General features: G+C 44.7%; 1 protein-coding gene across 1 annotated transcript in view; it reads left to right on the top strand.

The window, feature by feature from the left end:
- Positions 1-23372, top strand: part of FHAD1 (forkhead associated phosphopeptide binding domain 1) — a 136506-nt gene that overhangs the window by 48424 nt on the left and 64710 nt on the right. The window contains 6 exon segments of the mRNA XM_089900795.1: positions 286-395; positions 3473-3709; positions 15048-15171; positions 18792-18922; positions 21170-21259; positions 22288-22392. Of these exon segments, the coding sequence (XP_089756921.1) occupies positions 286-395; positions 3473-3709; positions 15048-15171; positions 18792-18922; positions 21170-21259; positions 22288-22392 (797 nt within the window).

Genomic DNA, 23372 nt, shown 5'->3' with positions numbered 1-23372 from the left:
TAAATTATATATGTGGAAACTAAGGCTTAGAGAGAGTAAATGACTTGCCTAAGGTCATCAGCTCTTATGCGACATAGAAAAAAGTCTGGAAAGAGACACATCACAGTGCATCAGTGCAGTTAACGCTGGGGAAGAGAAATGAGGCAGCTCTTACCCTTTCCAGTACTCCTGTAACGCTTTCATTGCATAAGTCTCATGAATGTGAAGGTTAATCTGAAAATATTCTTTAAGACTTTGGGGAAACTCACAGTCTCCTCTGCATTCTCTGTCGACCTTGTGTGTTAGTGTGGACCAACGCCGTGGAACTGTCGGAACAATCAGTGGCCGAGGAAATTCCTGGGGCAGGGTTCTCCAGAGAAATTTTTGTGGACCAGGACCTGGCCCAGCACGATAAGGTGAGGGGTCTTGGGGAAGGACAGGGCTACAGCAGCAAGAGGGACCATGGAGAGATTGCCACTGCCTCTTGTTCACTGTGTCTCAAGGACTGCCTCTTTTTCCTACTTCCAAGAAACCACCTCTTCCTCCCAAGACATTCAGCCAGGTTTGGCCATTGCTCATTTTATCCCAAATAACATCTACAACTACAAGGTACTGAGCACCTACTGTGTGTTGGGCCATGTCCTGTGCACTTGACATTTATTAGCTCGTTAATCTTCACCAACTTCAAAATAGATTTTATCACCCTCACTTTGCAGATGAGGAAACTGAAGCTCAGAGAGGTTAAGTAATGTGTTCAAGGTTGCCCAGTGCAAGGAGCAGTGTTAGGATTCAAACCTAGGTCTGGTTAACTTCTCAGAGGGTACTTCTAACTCCCACACAGTAATCACTTGGTCAACCTTGAGAGATGGAACAGTGACGCAAAAACACGTTCCTAGCAGGAGCAAGTGAGCACTGAAGTCAGGGAGGCCTGTGCAGAGAGACTCGTTAAAGAACCAGAGAGGTTTAAAGCAGGGATGCGAGCAGAACAGATGGATTCAAGCCATCCTGGGAAGGGCCCAGGTCAATTTCTCCCCGCTTAGACATGACCTGAAAGTTACTCTAAAAGAAGCAGTCTATAATATCTCGCTTTCCTTAAGGGCCAGGGCCTGCTCCCACAGCAATTCTCGGAGTTTGTGAGGAGCAGACCTACCTGGGGTTCTTGTCAGACACGGAAATCCAAAACTTCAGGAGGCAGGGGGTTCCAACTCAGGCATCCTGGGACCAGACTCTGAAAAATGTTGCAGAAAGGTGAGAAGCCACTCTCAGATTCTGTATTTATCGCTGTGTAACAAGCCACCCCAAAACTTAGTGGCTTAAAACAGCAATTCATTATTCCCCAGAGTCTATGGGTTGACCTGGAAGGTTCCTTTGCTCGCGTCCCCTGGCCTCACTCATGCAGGCTCAGTCAGCCGCTGGCTTGGCCAGGCTGGTGGTCTCCATTGGCCTCCTTCCCACATCTGGGGCCTCAGCCAGGATGCCTGGACTGGTGGGCCCCTTTCTGCATGTGGTTTTTCATCACAGCACGGTGGTCTCAGGGTTCCCAGGGGGCCAGAGCAGAAGCTGCACAGCCTGTAAGAACTTGCGTGGAGATCATGCAGCATCACTTCCACTCCATTCAGTTGGTTAAAGCAAGTCACAGGGCCAGCCCAGACTAGAGGGTGGGGAAATAGACTGGATGGCAAAGCTGCAAAGTATTTGTAGCCATTTTTCAACCTGCCTCAATTTTAACTTGGAAATATAGTGCAACCACTATAAATTTTTCTATTTATAGAAAATTTTTATAAGCCATTTATAATTTTTTCTATTTATAATAGAAATAATTTTTTCTATTTGTAAGCCATTTATACCCTGACTTGCCAGGACTCCTTCAAGTGACAATAAACAAATTAGCTTGAGGGGGAGCATTTATTAGCTCATCTTATTGGAAAATTTAAAGGGCCGCTAGCTTCAGGTATGGCTAGATCCAGGAGCTTGAATGATGTCATCCGAACACCTCCCCACTACCCATCCCTCCCCTCTGTTTCCCTCAGAGTCTGGCTTTCTACATAAGGCTGGCTTTGTGTGTTAGAAAAGACAAACTCTGGCAAACAAGCCTACATATTTAAAGTTTGTGATCCAAAAGAAGGCAAGACCCTCTCCCTCTGTAATCGATGTGTGAAATCTCTGATTGACCAGCTTGGGCCACAGGCACACGGGGAGGTGGGACAGGAAGGAGCAGGGCACATGACTGACAGTCCTACCCAGACCAGATGGAAGGAGGAACGCTCCCTCCAAGAAGGGCAAGGGGACCCTCACCAGGAAAGCAGAACCCACGGCTGTCCGCTGCCCTCTGCAAACTTCTTATATTCCAGCACTGGCACGGGGCCTGGCACTTAGCTGCTGCCCGATGAATGTTTGTTGCATGAAAAATGAAGCACCTGGCTGATGTGAAGCAGGGGAAACTGCCCAGGCGTAGGGAACGTGTCTGACGCTCTCTCTTGAAGTTTGGCCACCAGCGTTCACAAGGGCCCAAAGGAAGGCCCCTGGCAGCAGCTGGCAATGTCAGACAGGCTTTCTCATGAGCGAGACCCTGTCCTTCCCCAGGTCACGGAGCTAGCAGGTCGTGAGGCTGACTGGACGGCTCCCCTGGGAATGAGCTGGCCTAGAAATTGCCCGTTTACCTCCTCCTGTGGCTGCTTTGGAAAAGGCCTCTGGGGCACTTTTCTTCTTCTTCTTCAGTTTTTCTGATATTTTATTGATAACTTCTGGTGAGAAGTTTGGGGGATTTTTTTTTTCCTTTTTTGGAAAACCTAACAAATTCTTTGGCTGCAGAGCTGTTTTAACTGGAGAGACGGAGGGCAGGGTTAATTATACCTGTGGGTAAAGTCTAGCAGCAATTTTGTTTTTCCAGCCGAAAGTTTACATGAGCCCACGCAAAGAAATCACCATTCCTGTCTCATTTACTTTCCAGATTCAGTTACCTGGAAAAAATTCATACATGAATAGCCAAAAGAGGCAGGAAGTACTAGAAGAGTGGAAAGGGAAAACAAATATTTCAGAATGTTTTAAGTTAAAAAAAATAACCCTCGTTATAGGCAGAATGTGGTCAAACAGAATGTTGTTTTCCTGATTACCTTTCCTAGGTCCCCAGTGTGCTAGGCTGAATATTATAAATGAAAATATTATAAGTAAACTTTCTAGCAACAAAAGTTCCCAAGTGGGATGGTTGTTCTTAATATGAAAGTATAATTCTCGGGAAAGGAAAGTTTCCGTACCTGTGAGGTAAAGACATCCATTACAGGAGTCTGTATACAAGTACATCATTTTAACCAAATTCTTGTCTCTATGAGATTTTCCAAGCGACAGAGATAGCCTTGAAAGTCTGCTTTTTCCCTCCCTGCCTGCCCTCACCTTCCCAAAGAATGATACCATATTTTTCCTGTATTTCTTTAAATGGGCTCAGCCTTACACCCAGACCCACACCTAGTAAATTTCCCATCTGGCCTCCACCCAGGATGAAATAATTCTGCTGCTGGGAAAAGAAGTCAGCCGTCTCTCGGATTTTGAACTTGAATCCAAATACAAAGACACCGTGATAGCAAGCCTGCACAACGAAGTGGCCAACCTGAGCCAGAAGCTGTTGGAAACAGCCGCCTCCAGGCAGAAGGAGAGGGTGATCCCGCCCAAGTTTCAGGTTCCGCATGAAGAGGACGATGCCCAACAGAGAGAGATCCAGAGCTTGAAAGAGCAGGTAGGGCTCAGAGACAAGTGGGCCGGGGCCTTGGGGTCACAACACAGGGTGACAGCTCTCAGGGAGAGCCTGGGCGGAACCACCCGGGTAGTTAGAAATGGGCAGTGAGCATAGCATGGTGGAGAAGAGTGCAGATCCAGGGAGTGGAGGGTTGGCAGGTTTCTAGCCTTGTAAGAACAATATTAGATTTGATTAAGTGCCTACGTGTTCAGGCCCTGGTGCAGGCACTTTTGGTGTATTAGCTTATTTATTTAGTTATTTATTTATTTATGGCTGCATTGGGTCTTCGTCGCTGCGCGGGCTTTCTCTAATTTCAGTGAGCAGGGGCTACTCTTTGCTGCGGTGCGTGCGCTTCTCATTGCAGTGGCTTCTCTTGCTGCAGAGCATGGGCTCTAGACGCGTGGGCTTCAGTAGTTGCAGCATGAGGGCTTCAGTAGTTGTGGCTCGCAGGCTCTAGAGTGCAGGCTCAGTAGTTGTGGCCCACGGGCTTAGTTGCTCCATGGCATGAGGGATCTTCCTGGACCAGGGCTCGAACCCGTGTCCCCTGCATTGGCAGGAGGATTCTTAACCACTGCGCCATGAGGGAAGTCCCCGCATTAGCTATTTAAACCTCAGTCTTCTGACACATGCCATTCTACAGATGAGGAGACTGAGGCAGGCTCAGAGATGCCCAGGAGCTCGTTACAGCTTGCACAGCAAGTGAGAGGCAGTGATGTGATTTGGGTTCAGCTCTGCCATCTTGTACACCTCATGCTTTCACACCCACTTTGCATTTCCACCCAGCTCCTGTCACTTCAGTGATCACTTCTCACACCCACCCGGACCCAGCCAGAAAGAGCTGGAGATGGGGAGAAGGAACCCCACAGTGTTCCAAACACTGAGGCCTTTATCAAACCCTGAACGCAGCTGCTGGTTCATTTACAGGGAATTTCACCAAAAATTCTCCACCCAGAATGTCTGGATTTACCAGTCAACTTCCTTTCTCCTGAAATTAAATCCAAAAAAAAAAAATTTTTTTTAAGTTTTAAACAACTACTTTAAAATTGGCCATTGATCTTGTACATAAATTATATCTCAACAAAGTTAATAAAAAAGCAATTGGTCATTGGTGAATTTTGGCCTCAGTGCATAATTCTGCTTAAAACCGTAGTCAGATTTGGTTCAAGATGGCGGAGTAGAAGGATATGCTCCCACTCCCTCTTTCGAGAACACCAGAATCACAACTAACTGCTGAACAGTCATCAACAGGAAGACACTGGAACTCACCAAAAAAGATACCCCACATCCAAAGACAAAGGAGAAGCCGCAATGAGACCGTAGGAGGGGTGCAATCACAGTAAGATCAAATCCCATAACTGGGTGGGTGACTCACAAACTGGAGAACACTTATACCACAGAAGTCCACCCACTCGAGTGAAGGTTCTGAGCCCCACGTCAGGCTTCCCAACCTGGGGGTCTGGCAACGGGAGGAGGAATTCCTAGAGAAGCAGACTTTGGAGGCTAGCGGGATTTGATTGCAGGACTTCGGCAGGACTGGGGGAAACAGAGATTCTACTCTTGGAGGGCACACACAAAGTAGTGTGCGCATCGGGACCCAGGGGAAGGAGCAGTGACCCCATAGGAGACTGAACCAGACCTACCTGCTAGTGTTGGAGGGTCTCCTACAGAGGCAGGGGGCAGCTGTGGCTCACCAAGAGACAAGGACACTGGCAGCAGAAGTTCTGGGAAGTACTACTTGGTGTGAGCCCTCCCAGAGTCCGCCATTAGCCCCACCAAAGAGCCTGGGTATGCTCCAGTGTTGGGTTGCCTCAGGCCAAACAACCAACAGGGAGGGAACCCAGACCCACCCATCAGCAGACAAGCCGATTAAAGTTTTACTGAGCTCTGCCCACCAGTGCAACAGCCAGCTCTACCCACCACCAGTTCCTCCCATCAGGAAACGTGCACAAGCCTCTTAGATAGCCTCATCCACCAGAGGGCAGACAGAAGAAGCAAGAGGAACTACAACCCTGCAGCCTGTGGAACAAAAGCCACATTCACAGAAAGATAGACAGATGAAAAGGCAGAGGGCTATGTACCAGATGAAGGAAGAAGATAAAACCCCAGAAAAACAACTAAATGAAATGGAGATAGGCAATCTTCCAGAAAAAGTATTCAGAATAATGATAGTAAAGATGATCATGGACCTCGGAAAAAGAATGGAGGCAAGGATCGAGAAGATGCAAGAAATGTTTAACAAAGATCTAGAAGAATTAAAGAACAAACAAACAGAGATGAAAAATACAATAACTGAAATGAAAAATACACTAGAAGGAATCAATAGAATAACGGAGGCAAAAGAATGGATAAGTGACCTGGAAGACAGAATGGTGGAATTCACTGCTGCGGAACAGAATAAAGAAAAAAGAATGAAAAGAAATGAAGACAGCCTAAGAGACCTCTGGGACAACATTAAATGCAACAACGTTCACATTATAGGGATCCCAGAAGGAGAAGAGAGAGAGAAAGGACCCGAGAAGATATTTGAAGAGATTATAGTCAAAAACTTCCCTAACATCAGAAAGGAAATAGCCACCCAAGTCCAGGAAACACAGAGAGTCCCATACAGGAGAAACCCAAGGAGAAACACACCGAGACACATAGTAATCAAATTGGCAAAAATTAAAGACAAAGAAAAATTATTGACAGCAGCAAGGGAAAAATGACAAATAACATACAAGGGAACTCCCATAAGGTTAACAGCTGATTTCTCAGCAGAAACTCTACAAGCCAGAAGGGAGTGGCATGATATACTTAAAGTGATGAAAGGGAAGAACGTACAACCAAGATTACTCTACCCCACAAGGATTTCATTCAGATTCGGTGGAGAAATCAAAAGCCTTACAGACAAGCAAAAGCTAAGAGAATTCAGCACCACCGAACCAGCTCTACAACAAATGCTAAAGGAACTTCTCTAAGTGGGAAACACAAGAGAAGAAAAGGACCTACAAAAACAAACCCAAAACAATTAAGAAAATGGTAATAGGAACATACATATCGATAATTACCTTAAACGTGAATGGATTAAACGCTCCAACCAAAAGACACAGGCTTGCTGAATGGATACAAAAACAAGACCCATATATATGCTGTCTACAGGAGACCCACTTCAGACCTAGGGACACATACAGACTGAAAGTGAGGGGATGGAAAAAGATATTCCATGCAAATGGAAATCAAAGGAAAGCTGGAGTAGCAATACTCATATCAGATAAAATAGACTTTAAAATAAAGAATGTTGCAAGAGACAAGGAAGGACACTACGTAATGATCAAGGGATCAATCCAAGAAAAAGATATAACAATTATAAATATATATGTACCCAACATAGGAGCACCTCAATACATAAGGCAACTGCTAACAGCTCTAAAAGAGGAAATTGACAGTAACACAATCATAGTGGGGGACTTTAACACCTCACTTACACCAGTGGACAGATCAACCAAACAGAAAATTAATAAGGAAACACAAGCTTTAAATGACACAATAGACCAGATAGATTTAATTGATATTTATAGGACATTCCATCCAAAAACAGCAGATTACACTTTCTTCTCAAGTGTGCACGGAACATTCTCCAGGATAGATCACATCTTGGGTCACAAATCAAGCCTCAGTAAACTTAAGAAAATTGAAGTCATATCAAGCATCTTTTCTGACCACAACACTATGAGATTAGAAATGAATTACAGGGAAAAACCCATAAAAAACACAAACACATGGAGGCTAAATAGTACGTTACTAAATAACCAAGAGATCACTGAAGAAATCAAAGAGGAAATCAAAAAATACCTAGAGACAAATGACAATGAAAACACGATGATCCAAAACCTATGGGATGCAGCAAAAGCAGTTCTAAGAGGGAAGTTTATAGCTATACAAGCCTACCTCAAGAAACAAGAAAAATCTCAAATAAACAATCTAACGTTACACCTAAAGGAACTAGAGAAAGAGAACAAACAAAACCCAAAGTTAGCAGAAGGAAAGAGATCATAAAGATCAGAGCAGAAATAAATGAAATAGAAACAAAGAAAACAATAACAAAGATCAATAAAACTAAAAGCTGGTTCTTTGAGAAGTTAAACAAAATTGATAAGCCATTAGCCAGACTCATCAAGAAAAAGAGGGAGAGGACTCAAGTCAATAAAATTAGAAATGAAAAAGGAGAAGTTACAACAGACACCGCAGAAATACAAAGTATCTTAAGAGACTACTACAAGCAACTCTATGCCAATAAAATGGACAACCTGGAAGAAATGGACAAATTCTTAGAAAGGTATAACCTTTCAAGACTGAACCAGGAAGAAATAGAAAATATGAACAGACCAGTCACAAGTAATGAAATTGAAACTGTGATTAAAAATCTTCCAACAAACAAAAGTCCAGGACCAGAAGGCTTCACAGGTGAATTCTATCAAACATTTAGAGATGAGCTAACACCCATCCTTCTCAAACTCTTCCAAAAAATTGCAGAGGAAGGAACACTCCCAAACTCATTCTCTGAGGCCACCATCACCCTGATACCAAAACCAGACAAAGATACTACAAAAAAAGAAAATTAAAGACCAATATCACTGATGAATATAGATGCAAAAATACTAGCAAACAGAATCCAACAACACATTAAAAGGATCATACACCATGATCAAGTGGGGTTTATCCCAGAGATGCAAAGATTCTTCAATATATGCAAATCAATCAATGTGATACACCATATTAACAAATTGAAAAAGAAAAACCATATGATCATCTCAATGGATGCAGAAAAATCTTTTGACAAAATTCAACACCGATTTATGATAAAAACCCTGCAGAAAGTGGGCATAGAGGGAACCTACTTCAACATAATAAAGGCCATATATGACAAACCCACAGCAAACATCATTCTCAATGGTGAAAAACTGAAAGCATTTCCTCTAAGACCAGGAACAAGACAAGGTTGCCCACTCTCACCACTATTATTCAACATAGTTTTGGAAGTCCTAGCCATGGCAATCAGAGAAGAAAAAGCAATAAAAGGAATACAAATTGAAAAAGAAGAAGTAAAACTGTCACTGTTTGCAGATGACAGGATACTATACATAGAGAATCCTAAAGATGCCACCAGAAAACTACTAGAGCTAATCGATGAACTTGGTAAAGTTTCAGGATACAAAACTAATGCACAGAAATCTCTTGCATTCCTATACACTAATGATGAAAAATCTGAAAGGGAAATTAAAGAAACACTCCCATTTACCATTGCAACAACAACAAAAAATACCTAGGAATAAATCTACCTAGGGAGACAAAAGACCTGTATGCAGAAAACTGTAAGACACTGATGAAAGAAATTAAAGATGATACCAACAGATGGAGAGCTATACCACATTCTTGGATTGGAAGAATCAATATTGTGAAAATGACTATGCTGCCCAAAGCAATCTACAGATTCAGTGCAATCCCTATCAAATTCCCAATGGCATTTTTTACAGAACTAGAACAAAAAATCTTAAAATTTGTGTGGAGACACAAAAGACCCCGAATAGCCAAAGCAGTCTTGAGGGAAAAAAACGGAGCTGGAGGAATCAGACTCCCTGACTTCAACCTATACTACAAAGCCACAGTAATCAAGACAATATGGTACTGGCACAAAAACAGAAATACAGATCAATGGAACAGGATAGAAAGCCCAGAGATAAACCCACGAATCTATGGTCAACTAATCTATGACAAAGGAGGCAAGGATATACAGTGGAGAAGAGACAGTCTCTTCAATAAGTGGTGCTGGGAAAACTGGACAGCTACATGTAAAGAATGAAATTAGAACACTCCCTAACACCAAACACAAAAATAAACTCAAAATGTATTAGAGACCTAAATGTAAGACCAGGCACTATAAAACTCTTAGAGGAAAACATAGGAAGAACAGTCTTTGACATAAATCACAGCAAGATATGTTTTGATCCACCTCCTAGAGTAATGGAAATAAATACAAAAATAAACAAATGGGACCTAATGAAACTTCAAAGCTTTTGCACAGCAAAGGAAACCATAAACAAGACGAAAAGACAACCCTCAGAATGGGAGAAAATATTTGCAAAGGAAGCAACTGACAAAGGATTAATTTCCAAAATATATAAACAGCTCATGCAGCTCAACATTAAGAAAACAAACAACCCAATCCAAAAATGGGCAGAAGACCTAAATAGACATTTCTCCAAAGAAGACATACCGATGGCCAAGAGGCACATGAAAAGCTGCTCAACATCATTAATTATTAGAGAAATGCAAATCAAAACTACAATGAGGTTCCACCTCACACCAGTTAGAACGGGCATCATCAGAAAATCTACAAACAACAGATGCTGGAGAGGGTGTGGAGAAAAGGGAACACTCTTGCACTGTCAGTGGGAATGTAAATTGATACAGCCACTATGGAGAACAGTATGAAGGTTCCTTAAAAAACTAAAAGTAGAATTACCATATGACCCAGCAATCCCACTCCTGGGCATATACCCAGAGGAAAAACATAATTCAAAAACCGCATGCACCCCAATGTTCATTGCAGCACTATTTACAATAGCCAGGACATGGAAGCAACCTAAATGCTCATCAACAACCGAATGGATAAAGAAGGTATGGCACATATATACAATGGAATATTACTCAGCCATAAAAAGGAACAAAATTGGGTCATTTGTAGAGACATGGATGCGTCTAGAGACTGTCATACAGAGTGAAGTAAGTCAGAAAGAGAAGAACAAATATCGTATATTAACGCATATATGTGGAACCTAGAAAAATGGTAAAGATGAACCAGTATGCAGAGCAGAAATTGAGACACAGATGTAGAGAACAAACGTATGGACACCAAGGGGGGAAAGCGGCAGGGGGTGGGGAATGGTGGTGTGATGAATTGGGAGATTGGGATTTACATGTATACACTGATGTGTATAAAATGGGTGACTAATAAGAAAAAAAAATAAATAAATAAACATTTTTTTAAAAAGAGAGAGAGAAAAAAAAAAAAAACCGTAGTCAGTGCTTGGGGGCCTTGGTTCTCTTGTTCTCTGTTTACTGTCTTTCCCTTCTGTAACCGATTCTAGGTACACAGTCTCAGTCCTAGAAACGATGCTCTAGAAAGGACACAGATTGTGTGTGGTGAACCTAGGAGATTCTAGCAGGAAACTGTAAGTTCCATGAAGGCAAAGGTTGGGCCCAGTAACCTTCTAGAACTCTGTTAGGACCGTGTCTGTTTGTTTGTTCCTTATTCATCCATCCATCCATCCGTCCATTCATTCAAATAAATATTTGGGGGGGCCTATCCCGTGCCATGCCCTCTTCCAGGCTCTAAGAATTCAGCAGAGAACAAGACAGACATGATCCTTCCCCCTGTTATGCTCTAGTGAGGCAGACAGAATAAACAAGTAAACAAATACATGCTCTAATATTTAAACGAACTAATGACTCTCCTTCGAACCTGGTTTTGAAAAAACAATGAAAGTAACAGGTCCTATAGGAATTATTAGTGCAAACAGCTACCTTGACATGTAGCTGACATATTAATGAGCATCTTTTTCTTGAACTGAGCCCAATTTTGCTGAAATATTCCTTTCAGTTATTCTCCCATTTCAGAGCTTTCCTGAGAAAATGACATGTCTTTTTCAGGTACATGGAGGAGGCTGAATTATTCCCACATACCTTTGTTTTTTTGGCCGTACCACACGGCTTTCAGGATCTTAGTTCCCCGACCAGGGATCAAACCCAGGCCTCCAGCAGTGAAAGCACGGAGTCCTAACCACTGGACTGCCAGGGAATTCCCCACATACCTTTTTTTTTATAACTGAAATATTATGTGACTCAAGTCACAATTTGAGTATTGTTTAAAATGGCTGCCGATATCTGGGGGGGAAAAATGTTTTTTTACAAAGAAATTATCTAGAAATAATTACACTGATGCATCATGCTGTTGCCTCCCCTACCACTGGAGCTTCACTTATAACTGAAGGAGAAGATTTTATAACAAGGCATATATGAACCAGAGGCTCCACTGGTTTGAACTCAAATCGAGTTTCATCCACTGACATTTTAGTTTCTTAACTATTCTACTACCTGCAGAGCGTTCTACCAGAAGTGTAAGCCACATGGCAGGTTGATTTATCGTTCTGATTACTTTATGTGTTTTCCCTGGTCCCCGAAGGTGTGTGCATAATGATTTGCTCTCAAAGATCTTCGATCCGCTACAATGTCACTAGAAAATTCTTACCTCCATGTGCTCTTATATGCCTGTGCTAATTAGAAGCCAAATTGTTATCTTGAAACAATCACTCCTCCTAACACTATTAACTTTCTTATGATTCAGTGCCCATTTTATTACACAGCTTAACAGACATTAAACATCTTGGAATTTATGCCAATTACAAACAATATGGATATTTATTTTGGTAGTAAAAGTATCAAAGAGGTTTGAGGACTCTTTGGAGTTTTCCAGCAATCCGAAATCCTAAAACTCGGACGCTTAGATTGACATATTTTAAATCTGTCAAAAGCACTGGAGTCTTAGAGGGGAACGTATGTTTTCCCTTCTGGAAGTTTGTCTCTGTGTGTTCTATCTCTGGTATCATGTAAATAAAAGCATTACGCTGAGAAGAGCTTACAAACACTTTCAGTGTTCCAAGGACCTTTTATGGAAAAGTTGTATTTCCCCCCAACAGAGAAAAGTAAGATGTGAAAGAATTTTTTTACTCAAAGTTTCCAAAGCACAAACATGCAAAAATATAGCCTTGGGGAGAGTGGGGGGCAGAGTGGCCTGTGTCCCCGCGACTTCTAGCATAGACCCCCCCCCAGTAATGTCTCAGGTGCCCCAGGGAAAAAGAAGTGTAACTGCCCCAAGTGTCAGAGACTCTGAACCATGATGGTGCATGAAATGAGTCAGAAAACTTGTGAGACCTTGACGCTTCTGTTAATTCTACCAGAGTAATAATGACAAGATTTCCAAGGACACAAACCAAGACCAAAGGCTGTGAGCGCCATCTGGTGGCCATGTCACCACGCCCGAACCCCATTACCTGGGCATGCCCACCCCTCCCCCCAAACTTTTTTTTTTTTTTTTTTTTAATGTGATGCCCGCAACCTGGTCTGATGGTAAACAGGGAAATTCCTGTATTTCTTCTTTTGGAGGGATTATTTTTATTTAAGATACTGAGTCTCTATTTACTCTTATAACAGTTATTTTTAATTTAATGCAAGTTTTTAAGTTTAAAAAGGGAGCTGCTTCTACGAAAAATGCTCAGAAATTATAGTGGGGCTAGCCAAGAGACATGGGAAAAATAGTGAAAGTGGTATATGAATGACTGAAGTTTAGGAACTCTCTTAGGGTGGGGTTGCCAGATAAAGTAAGGACACCCAGTTAAATTTGAATTTTAGAATTTCGTTTTAGTGTGTGTCCCAAATATTGCATGGGACACACTTGCACTAAAATATTATTCATTATCTGAAATCCTATTTTAAGTGAACATCCTTTTTTCCTCCCCTAAATCTGGCAAACTTACCTTAGAAGAACAAAGAAATTGCACCCAGGACTTCCCTGGTGGCGCAGTGGTTAGGAATCCGCCTGCCAGTGCAGGGGACATGGGCTCGAGCCCTGGTCCGGGAAGATCCCACATGCCGCGGAGCAACTAAGCCCATGTGCCACAAATACTAAGCCCTCGTGCCACAACTACTGAAGCCCATGCTCCTAGAGCCCATGCTCTGCAACAAGAGAAGGCACTGCAGTGAGAAGCCTGTGCACCGCAACAAAGACCCAACGCAGCCAAAAATAAATAAATAAAATAAATAAATTTATTTTTAAAAAAAGAAAAGAAATTGCACCCTTCTCCTTGTCACTTCCATTTTGATATCAAAACAAGCTAGCTCTTGTCCTGTCTACAGATTGTGTGGCATCTACACCCCAATAAATGTGTCCCTGTGGGAGTACTGAGGCCTGACACCTGAAAAATCACAGGGCAAAGGCCCACAGTGCACCCTGAGGTGGGAAAGGCCTGGCCACTCAGAATAAGCAGTCTGGCCGCATCAGACCGAGAGGGAGGGGGTTCCGGGCCCAGCTCTCTTTCCCGGCCTCTCGGGTACCTGCTCTGAGGAGGCCGAGGCCTGGCAGCTACTTTCGGGCTCTTACCAATGTTGCCTTTGATGGAGAGCCTTCCGCGCCCCGCGTGTAGACCTAGACCCCTGGAGGGGGGCCCGCCCTCTAAGGTGCTCACAGCAGCCTTAGATAGAGCCGGCCTGTGGTCCTGTATTTCCTCTTAATAACAACCACACTGGTGTTTAAGTGAGCCTGGCAAGGCTTACAAATGCACACATAAAGATTACCAACCACCTTCCCCAGAGCCAGACGAGGGAAGCTGAAGCTAAAACACCCCATGGGTAGTCAGAGGAGAGGACCGTCCCAGCTCATCCCCCTGTACCGTGTGCCAGGCATGATCTGAGCACTTGTACACATGCTAACTTATTAAAATACTTCTAACAATCCTATCAGGTTGGGACTACCATCACCCCACGTACAGACTGAAAAAAAGGAAACAGAATATGGTGTCCTCCTTGTGTTCACAAATTGGCAGAGACAGGACTTGAAGGCCACAGTCTGGCTCCCCAGTCCATGCCACACTTTACAGCCTCCGACTTCTCATGCTCATTCCTAGAGCCACCTGGGAAGGAGGAACCAGGCAACTAAAGACTGGGTTTGAATCACACTCCCCTTCTGACCAGCCGCGTGATCCCGAGCAAGGGACCTCGCCTCTCTGAGTCTCAACCTGCTCCGTTGCGAAATGGGAACATTAATGGGAACATCAGCCTTCAGCAACGCTGTGAGGAGTATCAGTGTAGCATGTGTGAATGGGCTTTGTAAACTCTGGAGTGTCCTGTGAGGTATAAACTATCCACTATTATCATTAGAGGGAGTTCATTTTATAACCTGCTCCCGCCTCTTGAACTTTGCTGTGCATCCCGTCAGTGCTGGATGATTTGGAACCAGCAGCTGGTCTATTTATGGCTGACAATCCCCAGGTCATAGGAAGACAGAGGCACCTGAGCCCCCGGGTGGCCACGGAGATAAGGTTCACGTCTCGATGACCTATGACATGGTGGTCACTGAAGGAACAGGCCCCCTCCCGCCCCTTCCACTAGTTACAACTGAAAAGCTTGGTTTCCCCAACACCCCGACCCAAGATCAACCCGACTCTTTGCCCAACGTTGGAGAAGTACCGGCATGTCCTGCAGGCCTGGCTGGCCCCCTCTGACCGTGTGTTGCCTCCTTCCACAGATCAGTGCCCTACAGCAAGGCTACAGCCAGGTGCTGTGCCAGACCCTGTCTGAGAGAAACTTAGAAATCACATCCCTGAAGAACGAGGCTGAGAACTTAAGGAGGGAAACCGCCATCACATCAGGTGAGGCCCTTCTGCATTTGGGCCCCAGGGCTTCTGCCCTCCCCCTGCAGACATCACCAGTCAACCACCACACCTGTGCCCGTGACCTGGGTGCAACCTCAGGGATCACCCGTGTCGGTGCATTAGAGTTCTCCCCCAGTGGAGGTTTCTTGCCACCCAGTTCCGAGGGCAGGGCCTGATAAATATTTGAGAGAATGTTATCTCTTGGCTACAAGGTCTCCTGAACACTGGCCCCACCAGGGAGAACACAGTTCGCCTTGTGGCTTGGGTGATTCTACAAACCAGCCTGAGTGCCAAGTAGAGCGTGGACAAAATGGGGTCACTCTTTTAAGGCACCCTTTGTCTCACCCATTTCAGCCGAGTGCACTTGGGCCCAAGTGAAAACATTTTCTAATTTTATCAGAGGTGGTTCCCTGATAAAGGGCTTGGGTGGGGAGAGGGGCAGCCAACGCACAGCTGTGGCTGAGCTTCGATTCCCTGGATTCCTTCATTCCTTCAACATGTTTATTGAGCACCTACTAGGTGTCAGGCCCCGTTCCAGGCTCTGGGGAGGGAGAGCCAAGCAAGACAGTCAGATTCCTGTACTCGCAGACTTGGGAGGGGGTGACAGACAATAAAAGTAAACGGATGAATAAACAAGCCCACTTCAGAGAGCAGTGGTGCTGTGGAGAAAATAAACTGTGTGTCGTGGTGGCCAGTGCTTCAAGGGGGGAGGCCAAGGGAGAACAGCTTAGTGGGTGTGCAACCATGGAACTCAGGTGGGGCTTGAACCCGTGGGCTGGGACTCGAACCCAGTCAGAACCCACTATCTTTTAATCGAGATCTCACATCTGGTCTCGGGACTTAATAAAGCTCAGGTTCTTTATGTCTCATCGCAGAAAGAATTCAGTGAGAGACAAAGTAAGAAATGGATTTATTTAGAGAGAAACACTCCACAGACAGAGCGTGGGCCATCTCAGAAGGCTAGAGGCCCCCAAATATGGGGCGGTTAGTTTTTATGGGCTGGGTAATTTCATAGCCTAATGAGTGGGAGGATTATGAGAACTCTAATATTTTGGGGAAGGGGCGGGGATTTCCAGGAATTGGGCCACCGCCCACTTTTTTTTTTTTTTTTTTTTTTGTGGCCTGTCCCATTGCGGAGCACAGGCTCCGGACACGCAGGCTCAGAGGCCATGGCTCACAGGCCCAGCCGCTCCGCGGCATGTGGGATCTTCCAGGACCGGGTCACGAACCCGTGTCCCCTGCATCTGCAGGCGGACTCTCAACCACTGCGCCACCAGGGAAGCCCCACCACCCACTTTTCAACCTTTATGGTCAGCCTCGGAACTGTCCTGGTGCTGGTGGGTGTGTCATTTCGCTAATGTATTACAGTGAGCCTGTAATGAGGCTCAAGTTCCACTGGAAGTCGAATCTTACGCCCCCTTGGACCTAGCTGATTCTAACCAGTTTATGTTGTATCCTCAACGGCTACGCCCTTCTTTTAGAGCGGACCTGTTTCAGGTGGGCAAGGACAAACCAAGGGCAAGTGAGGCTGCATGGAGTGCACAAGGGATTGTGGGGCTGGGCAGGGTCGGGGGGTCTGGGCTTTTATTCTAAGGGTGTTGGGAATCCAGTGGAGTTTTTTAAGCAGAAACTGACATGTCTAGAGACCTGAAGAGGATGGGACCACTCACATACGAGGGGAGGGAGAGAAGCAGGTGACAGGGAGGAGGCAGTGAGCCTCGGAGGGGCACATCACTCTTAAAGCAGCCAGCGCGTGGCAGGAAACATACCCACAGCTGTAAAAGCCAGGCACAGCGCTGAGTCGCACGTGAATCACCATCTCCATGAATCTGCGCTTTTCTTCTGCCTCATTCTGCAACTTAATCACCCCCGCACCCCCTGCTGCCCCCAGGTCTCTGCTTATGCTCCGCCCTAACTTGGGATGTCCTCAGATATTTTCTGAGAACCTCCCCCAGGCTAGGTGCTGTTCTGGGCACCAGGAATGTTAAGGATGAACTCGCTGGTCCTCACCCTCCTCCCGTATGGCGGCCAGTCAAACCTCATCCAAGCATCAAGCCTGTCTCAGATCCCACTTTCCCCAATCAGGGAGTCGGGACAGACCTGGGTTGGGATAACGCTTGAGATGAGCTGGACCCACTCAAAGTGTGGCAAACCCCAGAGGGATTTCCAAGTAACTTAACCGTGTCCTGGAGGCAAAGCTCATTTTTAAAATGAAATTCTGGAACATTTTGTTCTTTATTTCATATACATTCTTGATTGACACCTGCCAATGAAACTGGGCCTAATGTTCTTCCAAGAAAAGAACCGTATGAGATAACCCAATACCACTGCATTTATGCACCCTTCTTCCCACTTTTATTCAAAATGATACTGCAATGCAAGAGGGAAGAGATATGGGGACATATGTATATGCATAACTGATTCACTTTGTTATAAAGCAGAAACTAACACACCCTTGTAAAGCAGTTATACTCCAATAAAGATGTTTAAAAAAAGATACTACAGTAATGGAGTAGTTATCTATTGCTGCATAACAAGTTACCCCAAAATGTAATGGATAAAAGCCCAACCAATATTTATTACCTCACCCAGTTTCTGTAGTTCAGGAATTTGAGGGGGGGGTGACTTTGAGTTCTCATGAGTTGCAGTCAAGATGTCGGCTGGGGCATCAGTCATGTCATCTAAAGCCTCGGGGGGAGCCGGAGGATCCCCCTTCAGAATGGCTGCTCATGTGGCTTTTGGCTGGAGGCCTTAGTCCCTCAGCACACATGCTTCTCTCTAGGGCTGCTTGAGTGTCCTCACGACACGGCAGTTGGCTTCCCCCAGAGTGAGTGATTCAAGAGAGAGCAAAGAGGAGGCCACAGTGTCTTTTATGACCCAGCCTGGGAGGAAACATTCCGTCATTTCCACAGTATCATATTGGTTACCCATGTCAGCCCTATTCAGGGTGGGAGGGGCTACACAGGGCATGAATCCTAGGCGGCAGGGACCATTGGGGCCATTTTGGAAGCTGGCTGCCGAGAAACATAATAGGCGCCATGTAACAAACATAATTTAGCCACTTTGTGTGCTTGGGACATACCGTCTCATTTGACCCTTACAATAACTCTGTGCGGGACAGACAGTGGGAGGTGAAAGAGCTTGTCCAAGACCACCAAGCTAATAAGTGGTAGAGAGGGGTCCAACCAACCAGCCCATCAACAGTGTCCAGCAGTGCCCTCTGCCACAAGCCCGTCTCCTGGCCTCTGGAGAAGAATTCCTGGACCTTCCCTGTGCTGCGCCTTTGTTCCCCAGGCCCATGGTGTGGCCTCTCCTCCTGGCTTCACCTGGCCTGTGCCCACAAGGGGCCCCCAAAGGCTTCTTCTCTCACTGGTGCTGACTGCCCCTCATTCTCACTGAAGCCTCAAACCATGTTCCGTGGACTTTGCTCTCATTCCCATTCCTGCTCTGGGACCCTTGGAAAAAGCCTCCCCAGTTCTAGGCGGGCACCGGTGGTGGCCCAGGCTTGGAAGGTCTTGTCCGAACGTTGGCTGACAGCCATGGTGTTGCCCATAATCCTTCCTGCCTCTTTGACCTCCATGAGTTTTTTGTTTTGGTTTGGTTTGGTTTTTTTACAGAGATGGTGTCATCTTTGCAAAGAGATGTGTTAGTAAAGGATGATCAAGTTCAACAACTAAAACAGGAGGTGACTCAACTAAAGAGTGAGAACAAAGAAAAGGATCACCAGCTCCAAGCCCTCAGCTCCAGAGTGAGTGTCGGGTCATCAGCAAATTGTAGCTGCGAAAAGCAGACACAGTGGAGTCACATGACACACGGTGGTGAGATGAGGCCAGTGCCCAGGGGCACAGGGAGGGTAGCTGCTGGGCAGGTGGTCAACTTCTCTGCAGCTTTTCAAAGTACAGCGTGTATGTGGCTCAGAATAAGCATAATATATATTCAAATCCAGCAAACATTTTCTAACCCCTATTATAAATTAGTTTGTTTGCTCCCAGCAACAAACACACCTATTAGCATATACTGCCATTGCAAAGTTTAATATTAAACAGAATATGATCTCTCTGTGAGCAAGGATGACCACACGGCTGCATCATGGTCCCAGCACCACTGGTTCTCTTAATTGCCTTCAAAGCAGAATGTTTGAAGATCCAGGTGCAAACACGCAGACTCTCATTTCTTCCTTAGACTTTAGTGTGTAGAATTTCTCTATGGAAAATGAACGTGGTAGGCAAGCAAAGAGCTTTTTACATGTAACTTTGACTATTTGCAAATCTTGCCTTCAATGCTAACTTCAGAATCCTGGCTCTATAGGATAAGATTTCTCAGTATTTGTATGATGTGTCTGTTTCTGTGAGTCAAGGTAAAACCTCAAAGCTTTCATCTCAGGTGGCAACTCAGAGATTCCCAGCGGCTACCCGATAGCTAGGTCTGCATGGGGGTGGGGTGAGAACAGATCTTGAGGTTCCAAGGAAAAGGCACAATAAGTAATACCTGGTACGTAGTACCACACCCAGTTTGGAGCTGGTGAAAGGCACTGCATGAGCTTTGGGATCAGACAGACCAGGGTCCAATCCCAGAGCTTTCTTTGATTGTAACTTATTTGGCCTCCATTTCCCCATCTGTGAAATGGGGATGACAAAATCGTTTTCTGAGACGTGGGAGGCTGGTTTTAGTTGTGCTCATCTGCCTCTGCCCCAGGTCAGCTGCCTGGCCAAGCCCTCTGCATTCATTTCTCCCAAGCAGAGTGTCTTCCCACACATGTGCTATAGCTGTTTTATGTGGGGTGTGTGTGTGTGTGTGTGTGTGTGTGTGTGTGTGTTGGGGACGGGAAGGGGATGCAGAGCTGGTGCTAAGTAGAAGGAATACGCAAAGACAGCACCTGCTTGGCTCTTCTACCTCCTGAAGTGCATTTGGATGATTTATGTCCCCATTTCCCCTTCCTCATCGACCTTGGAATGAGGTCCCTTCTCCTCTAGCCTGTGCTGGCCAATAGCACAAGGGCTCGTCACCACCAAGGGTACTGCTCTCGTGAACATTTGAGATGCCTTTTTTTTAATGACATACATCATGTGTGTTAATTTTAGAAAAATAAGTAGATGACATTGAAAAGAAAAAATAAAAAGAGAGGAGAGGAAATGCTACCTTGAGAAATCAGTGTTAATATTTTCATGTATGTTCTTCCAGTCTTGTTTCTATATATTGCCTAGAAATCAATCAATCATTTTATAGTGAATTTATACAATGCACATTTTTTAAATTTTTAAATACTTACTATTTTCCCGTGCTAATAAATCAACGCTCTTATCATTGGTCATAAAAGCTACATACTTTCTCCTGGATGTACCCAGTGTTATAAAGTGGTCTGCTGTTATAAACAACACTTGGGTTGTTTCCTCTTTTTTTTTTTCTTCCACTGTTACTGACAATTCTGTGAAGAGCATCCTTGAAACTACAGATTTACTTATTTCTCCAGCCATTGTCCTTAAGGTACATTCCTAAAGTGGGAATTGCTGGGTCAAAAGAAGGCACATCCATCCTTATGCCCTTAATGCCTGTTGCCGAGCCGCCCTCGGGAAAGACAGCTCCGTTTACCCCTCCACACCAGTCGGGGCAGTTGTGTCTTTGAGATGCAACCTGCACAAAAGCCCTAAGATGGACCCGGGCTCACGGGTTCCGCCCCCTCCACCCTCACCGGCCACAGAGCGAAAACATCCCAATCCCTGCACCCTAAGCACCCAGACTCTACAATGCTTCATTTCCCCTGCGGTGAAGTTTGCTGGTTTTTGAAGAGGAATTTAGACGCTCTATTTCTCAGAACTCATGAGAGGGGTGAACTGGAAACGACTGCAGGATCCCGTGCTCCCATCACACAAATGGTCTCGCCTCTCAGAATTCAGAGGTGTGATTGGGTTATACAGCAGGAAACACTCCTGGGCGTGAACACAGGGACTTGGGAGCCCCAGCCAAGCCCCCGTGGCCTTGTCCTTTTTCTCCACAGTGCTCAGTGCTGAAAGAAGAGTTACAGAAGGAAGATGCCCAGAATGAGCACTGGGAAGCCCAGGAGAAAGAGTTAAAACTCTGCAAAACCGTGCGTTGAACCTCCTCACCCCTAGGTGTCCACTGAAAGCCTAGATTGTGACCTTCAGGGTTTTGGAGGGGTTCCGTGGCCCATTAGCTAGCACAAGCTCTGGGGCTTTCCGGGTGTTTGTCTGTTAATGTAGTCTCATAATTCTTTGATTTGCTAGCCTCAAAGAGATGGGTGAAAAGACCATGGAAAACATGCTCTCCCCAGATTTTCTGGGCAGTTGGCTCAAGGCCCCTCATCAGATTTTCCCCTGGGTAAAGGGAAGAGGGTGGCCACCACATGCTGCTAGAAATTCACCGTGGTCCCTACCCCCGGACTTGTGATGCCCAGACTTTCATGATCCACTGTCACAAGTTTCATCACAGCCCTGAGCACTGTTACTAACACAACTCTTCTTTACGTATTTTTACTTAAATACATTCAATTTTACACCAATTCATAAAAACAAAATAAAAAGCAAATGTATCACTGGCCTTGTATGGAAGGTGAACATAAAAATGCATACAATGAAAAGATGACCACTAAATGTAAATGTTCACCCCCTGTACCAGCCGAACCCTCGTGCACATCACCAGGCATACGTTTTCCATCCGTTGGGAAGGACGGTGCCTGGGACAGGGGCAGGAGACGTGTGCTCTTCTCTATGTCAGGAGCACACCTCTCTGCCTCAAATGAGAAAAAAGAAAAATTTCATTGTTCTTTTCTTCCAAACTGTGCCCATTTGTGTCTTCCAAACAGCCCTTATTTAGATTGGACTCAAAAATATACCCCAAGGAAAGAGATTCTAATGAGTGGATAGGTATCTTGTACTGTTTAATCCAGGATCCATGCTGATCTTCAAAAGAAACTCAAAATTTCCCTCACCCAGCACTTTCATTGCATCCGTTGAAAGAAAGTCTACTTTGCCTTAAAGATGTAGAATTGGCCCCCAAGGGAAGGAATTAAGCGAATCCCAGACTAGGTTTCTGCCTTAATGAACCGGATGAAATGAGTGATGAAGTTGACTTCCCTGTTGTTGGAACTCTTTTCAGCAAATCCATGACATGGAGAAAGAAATGAAGAAGCTCAGGGAGGAGCTGAAAAGGAGCAGTACCGAGCAGAGCTTGATCTCTAAGACGCTACGGGAAAAGAGCAAGGTATGGCGGGGACAGGTCGGCCTGGCAACCACTCTGGGGCAAGCACTCCACCTGCATCATCTCTGTTAATCCTCACAATGACCCCATGCGGTCTATACTGGTGTTAACCCCACTTTACAGTCGGGAAAACTGAGGCTCACAGAGGTGAAGGAAGTTAACCAAGTTCACTTGCATAAAGTAGTTGTGGCAGAACTTGAATCCAGGCCTGCCTGACTCCAAAGCCCCCGTGTGTAACCACTACCCTAGACCGCCTTCAAATCTTAATTGTGAAATTATCTAAGAAAGAATTGATCCATTCAAGCAAGTTTGCCAATGATGTTGTTCCAACTTTAAATTCTCATATTGATTTTTTTTTGTCTTTTTGTTCCATCAGTCATTGAGAATGTTTTTAAAAATCTCAACATGTTTGTAATTTGTGTGTTTCTTCTTTTAATATTAACGATTTTTGCTTTATATATTTTGAGGCTGTGTTACTAGGTGCATATAAATTTAGAATCCTAATACTTCCTGTAGAACAAAACTTTTGATCAGCGTGAAATGTCCCTTTTCATCTCTAGTAGTGTTTCTCCCTTAATGTCTTCTTTGTCATTTAGCTTCATTACTGGCTTTCTGTTGGTTAGAGTTTTCATAGCATATCTTTTTCATACTTTCTCTGTCAATTTTTGTCTTAAGTTTTAGACATATGCCTTCCAAATAGCGTATCGTTTTTACAAAATCCAGTTTGACAATCTTTGACTTTTAGTCCATTTATATTATGTAATTACTCATGTGCTGGGGTTTAAATCTACCTTAATGCTCAGTACCACTTGTACCATCTGTGCTATATTCCTTTTTCTCTCCTTTCTTGCCTCCTTCTGAGTGGATGGTTTTCTCTCATTCCACTTTCCCCCTCTATTAGCTTGGAAATATTTCACTTTTTTTACTATTCTTTTAGTAATAGTAAGACAATAGCATTCATCCTTGACTCACCAAAATCACAC

Source organism: Delphinapterus leucas, chromosome 1 (genome assembly GCF_059928025.1).
Source record: "Delphinapterus leucas isolate spDelLeu-1000000601 "Yukka" chromosome 1, BTC_Dleu_Yukka2, whole genome shotgun sequence".
NCBI classification, from domain to species: Eukaryota; Metazoa; Chordata; class Mammalia; order Artiodactyla; family Monodontidae; genus Delphinapterus; species Delphinapterus leucas.
The sequence above is the reverse complement of the archived record's forward strand: the minus strand, read 5'-3'. Positions and strand labels throughout refer to the sequence as shown.